Source organism: Ctenocephalides felis, unplaced genomic scaffold, assembly GCF_003426905.1.
Source record: "Ctenocephalides felis isolate EL2017-DRISC unplaced genomic scaffold, ASM342690v1 CF-g0.4_SCAFFOLD_02747, whole genome shotgun sequence".
NCBI lineage: Eukaryota > Metazoa > Arthropoda > Insecta > Siphonaptera > Pulicidae > Ctenocephalides > Ctenocephalides felis.
In genome coordinates this window covers 9,681-18,101 of record NW_020538901.1, presented here as the reverse complement: position 1 = coordinate 18,101, position 8,421 = coordinate 9,681, and the positions used below count along the sequence as shown (strand labels likewise).

General features: G+C 41.5%; 1 protein-coding gene across 1 annotated transcript; it reads right to left on the bottom strand.

The window, feature by feature from the left end:
* Positions 1 to 6,966: 6,966 nt before the first annotated feature.
* On the bottom strand, positions 6,967 to 8,145 carry LOC113381253. Its single transcript, XM_026620215.1, has one exon. The coding sequence runs from the start codon at positions 8,143 to 8,145 to the stop codon at positions 6,967 to 6,969; it is 1,179 nt and encodes a 392-aa protein (XP_026476000.1).
* Positions 8,146 to 8,421: the final 276 nt, after the last annotated feature.

Below are 8,421 nucleotides of genomic sequence, written 5' to 3'. Positions count from 1 at the left end.
AGTGTGGGTATCGTCCACATATATTCCACTCAAATAATTCAAATATTAAATATAATATTATTTATTATATATCTAATATTTACATTGAAATTAGAACTTAATATTGCTTCTTCCGGCTGGCTACTTGTCCGTGGTCCCAAGTCAGTACTTGTTGACTCCTTGATGGTTGAGGTGAAAGAGAATTTCTCAGTGTTGCGCTATGCGTTAAATACTCTGAGCGCCAAGGAGTGGGGATGTCTATAGGATTTATTGTTGTGACATCTGGTGCAAGTAGGCGGGTCCCACAAGCGGTGACAATTGCAGTTGAGGCATAAACTTGTGGCGCCATCAGTTGTCCAACCTCGTATTTAGATGGTTCCCACAGGAGCCCCCCGCGGAGACTGGAGGTCATGGTATATGCGAAAATGAACTTTTCGGCCTGATCGAGTGAAATAACTGTTCTCTGCTTTGGTGAGGATGGGTTGGTCTACTGGATCTGCGATGATGTAGGCTGGTTTGACGCGATCGATGGACACTCGTGTACTGCCTTTCTGTGTTCGTATGGTTACTGTTTTGTCATCTCTCTTAAGGACTTCGTATGGACCTTGATGGTTGTTGGAGAGTGACTTCCTGATAGTATCGTCGCGGAGGAAAATATGCGTGCATGTTTGTAGGTCCTGAAAAATAAACGGTTTATTGTTTGTGTGATTACTGGATTTACTTGGTTGAAGATGCGCTACGTGTTGTCGAAGTCTCGAGATTAGATCAGCCGGATGTCTTAAATTTTGAGGATTTCTGTGTAATTCAAAAATTTCTCCAGGAAGGCGGAGTGGTTCACCATACACCATTTCAGCTGCTGATGTCTTGATATCAGGTTTGTAAGCGTTTCGAATGCCTAATAGAATTAGCGGAAGTGCTTCCAACTATGTGTTGTCTTTGTAACACATTATCGCAGCCTTGAGTTGTCGATGAAAGCGTTCTATTAGTCCGTTGGAGCATGGATGATAGCTGCAAGTCCTGATCCTAATGGTACCTGTCAATTTGTTTAATGATCTAAATAATTCAGATTCAAATTGAGTACCTCGATCCGTCGTTATTTTGACTGGAGCTCCGAAGCGGGATATCCAGCATGATAAAAATCCAACCGCTACTTCTTCTGCAGATATTCCTTGTAGTGGATATACTTCTGGCCATTTGGTAAATCGATCGATGACTGTCAAACAATATTTATAAGAGTTAACAGGAGGTAAAGGACCAATTATATCGATGTGTACATGTGCAAATCTTGCTGTTGGCAAGGGAAATGTTCCATGAGGTGCATGTACGTGCCGTGTTATTTTGGACTTTTGACGATCCTGACAAGCTCTAGCCCAATCGTGGCAGTTTTTCTGTATAGATGGCCATACGTACCGTGCAGTAATGAGACGCGAAGTTGCTCGTATCCCAGGGTGACTCAAACCATGTAATGAGTTAAATATTTGTCTCCGCAATGGTGCCGGGATATAAGGTCGTGGCTGAGCCTTCGCCGTGTCGCAAAACAGCTTAATGTTTGTGCCTGGTACAGGAATTTCTTCTAATTGTAGTTTTGTGTCTTGCATTAAAAGGCGTTTAAGTTCCTCATCGTCTTCTGGTGCTGTGCTAGGATTTCAAAATTAAGTAAATTGTCTTTTGTAATGGCTTCGACGCGTGACAGTGTATCAGCTATAATATTTTCCTGGCCTCTGATGTATTTTATGTCTGTTGTAAACTGTGAAATAAAGTTTAAATGGTTTAATTGAACTGGCGGTAGTTTTTCATGGCGTTGGTTGAATGCAAAAGTCAATGGTTTGTGATCAGTGTATATTGTGCATTGATGTGCTTCAAGGATGTGCCTGAAGTGCTGCACAGCAAGATATACCGCTAGCAATTCCTGTAATAAGCTGGCCATGTCGATTGACGTGGAGTCAACTTTTTAGAGAAGTATGCTAGGGGTTGCCATTTGTTTTCAACCAATTGTTGCAAACAGGCGCCTACTGCCTGCTGGGAAGCATCTGTAAATAATCCTAATTAGCACCATGAATTGGATGTTGGAGTAGTAGCGTTGCTTCCGCAAGTTTGTCTTTGCAGGATTGAAATGCTTTTTCCAGTTCTGAGGTCCAGGAGATAGATTTATTGCCTTTGATAGATGATATTGCATCGTGTAGTATTGCTTGGTTCGAAGCTGCGTTAGGTATAAAACGGCGATAATAATTGAGCATACCTAAAAATCGTCTGAGGGACTTTGCTGTTTCTGGACGAGGAAAATTCTTCAGATTTTCGATACGTTCAGATGGTGGCTTGGTTCCTGTTGCTGAAATTTCGTATCCCAAAAACTGAATTTGCGGGACACAAAAGGTACTTTTTGTCTGGTTTATTACAATTCCATGGTGGTGAAGGCGTTCAAATATTGCTCGTAAATGCACTCGATGCTCTTGTTCATTTCTGGAAAAAACTAAAATATCATCTATGTAAGCAAAACAAAAATTTAATCCTATCAACACTTCGTCTATGAAGCGCTGAAAGGTCTGTCCAGCGTTTCTGAGACCGAAAGACATAAATGGAAACTCAAACAAGCCAAAAGGCGTTGATATTGCTGTCTTTGGTACGTCCTTTTCTTCTACCGGTATTTGCGTGTATGCCTTCACTAAATCTATAACAGAAAATGTATTACATCCCTGGAGATTTGTTGAGAAGTCGTGAATGTGACGGACTGGATATCTATCTGGCACTGTCCTCGCATTAAGTGCGCGATAGTCGCCGCACGGTCGCCACCCTCCATCTTTCTTTTGACCAGGTGTAATGGGGAAGACCAAGGACTTTTTGATCGACGTGCTGTGCCTTCTTGCAGCATTGATTCGAATTCATCCTTGGCGATCTGGTATCGGTCTGGCGCTAGACGACGTGGACGGCATGTTACAGGTGGGCCTGGCGTTGTAATAATGGAATGTCTTGTGCTGTGGAGTGGTTGACGCTGTGTGCCAGATGGTTTGATTAGATTTGGAAATTCTGATAGTAGTTTTGAATTGTCGGATCCTTGTGTATGAGTTTTTTAACGCTTTCTTGGTGTGATGTATGAGTTACACACGCGGTGTGTAACCCGGTTCTTCCATCGACTAGGCGTTTATTTCGGCAGTCTGGTAGAAGCCCAAAAAATGCTAAGAAATCCGAACCTATTATTGGTGTGTCCACGTCTGCGATAATGAATTTCCAGTCAAACTGTCTCCGCAGCCCGAGATTAAGACGCAAATTCTTTGGTCCGTACGTTCGAATTGGGAGTACCATTGGCAGCTTGTAGTTCATACTCTGATTTGTTGCATTTACTGAAGGCTCTCCTGGGGTACACGAAACGTCTGAACCGGTATCTACAAGAAATTTAATGTTATTGTTATTATCAAAAACAAAAAGGCGACCTTTAGCGGATTGATGATCAGTTGTCGCCACTACTGATCGGTTCCTCGTTTTTTGTGCTGCGTATTCTGCTATATGTTTCCACGTACATGGTTTTTGACATTTTTTCGCCTTTTTTCCAAATTGCTGATGATACCAGCATTTCGTGGTTTCTTGTCGTTCGCTGCTTCTCGATCTTGATCTACCTAAACGTCGAATTTGTTCTTGCAAATTTTGTACCTGTTTTGTTAATTCCTCCAGGGTGTTTTTGTAGTGGATGTCGGTAGATTGATTGTGGTGCGGCTGCTTTGTTGAGTCTACATGCGGGACCAACGGTTGAGCTTCTAGAATTTTGTCCGCTGTGATTGCCAATTTATCTAAAGGTAGGTCACTTTGGATTTGTAAAATGCCGCGAACGAATGCAGGCAGCCGTTGTATCCATAAAGATTTGAATATTGTTTCACCTATTTTTGTGTGACCGGCCAAGGAGCGAAGATGTCTCAAAAATTGTGATGGACTGCGATCCCCTAATTCTTCCTCAGAAAGTAGCTGCTTGATCCTAGTCTCTTCTGATGCACATAGCCTGCTTACGAGGACTTCTTTTAAATAAGAATAGGGATTCTCTGCTGGTGGCTCACGAATCACGTCATCCACTTCGCGTGCGTGCTTTTCTTCCAGGTGGGCGACTACATAAAAAAATTTTGTGTTTTCGTTTGTTATTGAAGCAATTTCGAACTGCGCTTCGACTTGCGCAAATCATAGGTCCGGGCTATTGTTCCAGAACGGTGGTATTTTTACTGCAACCCGGTTAATTGTGTCGTTTGTGGATACATGATTTGAGGCAGGTTCAGATGCCGAACCCTTCGGTGTCTTGGAAGGCGTTTTATCAGAATTCTTACCTGATTTTTCCATCTTCAGATCAGAATATCACGTCGGGGTCACCAATTATGTGGGTATTGTCCACATATATTCCACTCAAATAATTCAAATATTAAATATAATATTATTTATTATATATCTAATATTTACATTGAAATTAGAACTTAATATTGCTTCTTCCGGTTGGTTACTTGTCCGTGGTCCCAAGTCAGTACTTGTTGACTCCTTGATGGTTGAGGTGAAAGAGAGTTTCTCAGTGTTGCGCTATGCGTTAAATACTCTGAGCGCCAAGGAGTGGGGATGTCTATAGGATTTATTGTGGTGACATCTGGTGCAACGTAGGCGGGTCCCACAAGCGGTGACAATTGCAGTTGAGGCATAAACTTGTGGCGCCATCAGTTGTCCAACCTCGTATTTAGATGGTTCCCACATAATCTTGGGTGGTAAGGATGTAAATTTTTTAAATTGGAAGCAAAGACGCCATACCAAAATAAAAAATTGACGGCCATCTGTCAAAAGAAAAGTTAATTTTACGTCATATGTTAAACGTAACTTTATTTTTTGGAGTCTTCTTAGTTGTTTTGTTGCTGATGGTCTGTGATGTGAATTCGAATCTGATTCACAATCAGTATCTGATTTGTTAATGTAAGCGGTTTTATTCTTCTACTGTGAAGTTCTTTTCAGTGCCATTTATGCGGATTTTGTAGATCCGGTCTGTAACTCGCTCTAGAATTCATAAGGCCCACTGTAAGGTGGTCTAGAGGCTTCCGGACATGATCTGCCCTGAGGAATACACGTGTGCATGTGCCCATATCTTTCAAAATAAACATTTTGCCCTTGTTGTGATGAGCAGTAGGTGTTGATTTTAATGCACACATGATTCGGCGATGATTATCTAAAAATACTTGTGGATTTGTTGAGTTATCAGATACATTGATAATATCACCTGAAAGTCTCAACGTAGTTCCGTAGACCATTTTTGCTGGTGATGCTTTATGTCTTCCTTAAATTAGTTTTGTAGACCGAGTAGCTCGTAAGGTAGTATCTTGATCCACGGTTCAGTGGAACACATCTGAGCAACTTTCAATGAACAACATTCAACAAGTTGATGAGTCTGAGGGTGGTAAGCTGTTGTACATGTCTTCTTTGCTCGAACTGCTTGTGCCAAAGACTTGAATAGAGCAGACTCAAATTATGTGCCGTGGTCAGAAGTTATTATTATTTGAGTCCCAAATCCTTGAAATCCAGCACGCAAATAAAGCTTGTGTGACTGTATCAACTGTGATATCTCTGAGTGGTATAGCTTCAGGCCATCTTGGAAACCTGTCTATAATTGCTAAACAATATGAGAAACCATTAGTATTTGGTAAGTGAATGATATCAATATCAATATTTCATCTGGTACAGGAATGTGCATAGGATTGAAGCAGTTGTGTTTGTGGACTTTGGACCTTTGACAGGAGATGCATTGACGAGTCCAAGTAGTAATATCTTTTCCAATTTCTCTGGATGTAGTCCTGAGCTTGCATGAGAAATACCATGTATTACATCGAATGCAGTTTTGCGGAGTTTCTGTGGAAGATATGGTTTAACAAAATTTGACTCGATAATACAATAGATCAGAAAACCATCTAATGTTAACTTATGTTATTTGAGAGAAGTTTCTTCACCAAGCAGCTCCTGCATTTCTGGATCCAAACTTTGCTCTATGCATATCTGTTCAGCTGATAGTCTTGTAGGCATTTTGATAGTGTTGATCCTAGATAATGTATCTGCCACTACATTTTCCTCACCTTTCACATACACGAATTCAGTAGAGAATTGCGATATGTATTCTAATTGTCGACGCTGCCTGTCTGACGCCTTTTCAGGCCTCTGCTGGAACGCATATGTGATTGGTTTGTGATCTGTCTTAATTACAAAGTGTCTTCCTTCTAACAGACATTCAAAATACTATAGCAAAGATGGCTAGTAGCTCGCGATCATAAATTGAATACCGCTGTTCAGTAGATGTGAGCTTTCTGGAGTAGAAACTGATAGGGTGCCATGTTACTAAGCAGATATTTGCTGAAGCAGCTGGATAGTGAAGTAATGTAGCGTTTGCAAGAGCATTATTTACGTCCTCAAAGGCTTGGAGAGATTCTGGGTTCCAAATGATAGGGGTTTTATCCTTCTTAATTGAAATGCGTAGGTAACTGTTCAGCGGCGATTGAAGTTTGGCTGCTTTTGGAACTGATTTTCTGTAGTAGTTCAGCATTCCCAGAAACCTACGCAGTTCCAGAACTGTTGATGGTTGTGGAAAGTTCAAGACCACCCGGTCTGTAGATGGTGGATAGCCGTTCTCACTTAGCTTGTAACCCAGAAAATCTACTTGGGACTTGCCTAGAACGCATTTGTCGGTGTTGATAGTCAGTGAATGTTCTTGTAATTACTCAAATATACATGTGACAATGGTGTTCTTCCATGCTCTTAGATATGACCAGAATATTATCCACATATATAAACACAAAGTCAATATCTTTGAATATGTGGTTTATATATTGCTGGAAAGTCTTTATCATTTATAAAACGTAGATAATATTTGTGTATTTAAGATTAAAAAGAAAAGTATTATGAATTATGATTTGACAGTTCGACATGAGAGAAACAAGAGAGAGATCCGAATACTGACGCTTGCACTTTTGTTCTCGCGCAGTGCTGCAACTATGATGAGCCAAAGACTATTGTGGGAATCCTGTGGGGAAAAGGATATGGTTTTATTGTTGATCTCTGTAGTGTTGTAGTAATGGTTAAGTATTTATTTAGTAGGCTTCTGAAAGGTTTCTGTGGATTAATGGTAGAAATGTTGATGTTCTGCGTCTTTAGCCCTTTGCCGTCAGAGGCTAAGCCTGTCGTCGAATCAATCAATCTCTTGCCTTTCAGATCTATGAGCAAATTGTAGTGGCTTAGCAAGTCTGCACCGATTATGGCTGTTGTCACGTCTACTATAGTGAACTGCCAAGTAAAGGGTCTGCGCAGTGAAAGGTCCAGCTCAAGAGTCCGCTTTCCATAGGTGGATATTCGACTGGAATTGGCTGCATAAAGAAAAAGCTCTTCCTTGGCACGACCGGTTGCAAACTTGCTAGCTGGAAGTATTGAGAGAACAGAGACAGAGTCTATGAGGAAATGTATCCGTGTTTTTCTGTCTGCCACACTTAGTTGGAACTCTGGACAGACAGAATTAATATCACCACCATTACTTGCTCCTGGTGTTGATGGTGACGTTAATTTTCTGGGTTTAGGAGTCTTAACCAAACATGGTTCAATGCATCTAGTTGCCTTCTCCCCAAACCTGCTGTGATAGAACCATACCTGCGATTTGGACGGCGTCTTTGATCTACCTCTCCTGTGTCTGGCGTGACTTCTGGTCCTGCTTCTCTCTTTATGTTTTTTGGTATGTTTCAGATTCTCCACCTCTGTCATCAAAGCATTGAGTTTCTGCATCATGGCAATCAGGATGTCCTGGGTGCGGTCACTCCTTTGTTCTGGTGCTCTGTTTGCTGTGGCTATCACTGATGGTGGCAGTCCACAAGTGTCAATCAGCCTGTCTGCCATCTCACCAATGGCTTGTAGTCCAATATTATTTGATACAAGCAGTAGAGTCCGGATGTGCTGTGGAAGTCTGTCCAACCAAAGTTTGTGGATGATGTCCTCACTGATTTCATTTCGAGCCAGATCAATCATTTCCCGGAGCAGCTGCCCTGGCTTTTTGTCCCCTAGGACCATGTTTGTTAATAGTTTATCCACTTGCCTTGACCTTGACTCGGATACTCGGTCCAGGATTATGCTCTTTAAAGTATTGTATTTGTCTTTGGTTGGCGGCTTTTGCAGCACATCGCTCATCAGGTATACTTCATGTTGTCGCTCCTGATTCTATCTCCTTGAAACTCTGCCTCAATCAACAAGAACCACATTTCAGGAGAGTCTTCCATCAACGGGGTTACCGTATGCCTGTCCACGTTGAAAACTTGTTCAGATTTTAAGTCATGGTTCTCTTTTGGGTTGGAGTTATTCCCACTTGGCGTGCGAACTTCAGCTTTGTCCAGATCGATGAGCGATCTGTTCAAACCTTGCCAAGCTTTTATGATTGAAAGTGAAGAGATTGTTATTTAATATAGT

Bases quoted from the DNA above. Each gene is read 5' to 3' on its own strand.
- LOC113381253 (XM_026620215.1), bottom strand. From the start codon at position 8,145: ATGAGCGATGTGCTGCAAAAGCCGCCAACCAAAGACAAATACAATACT.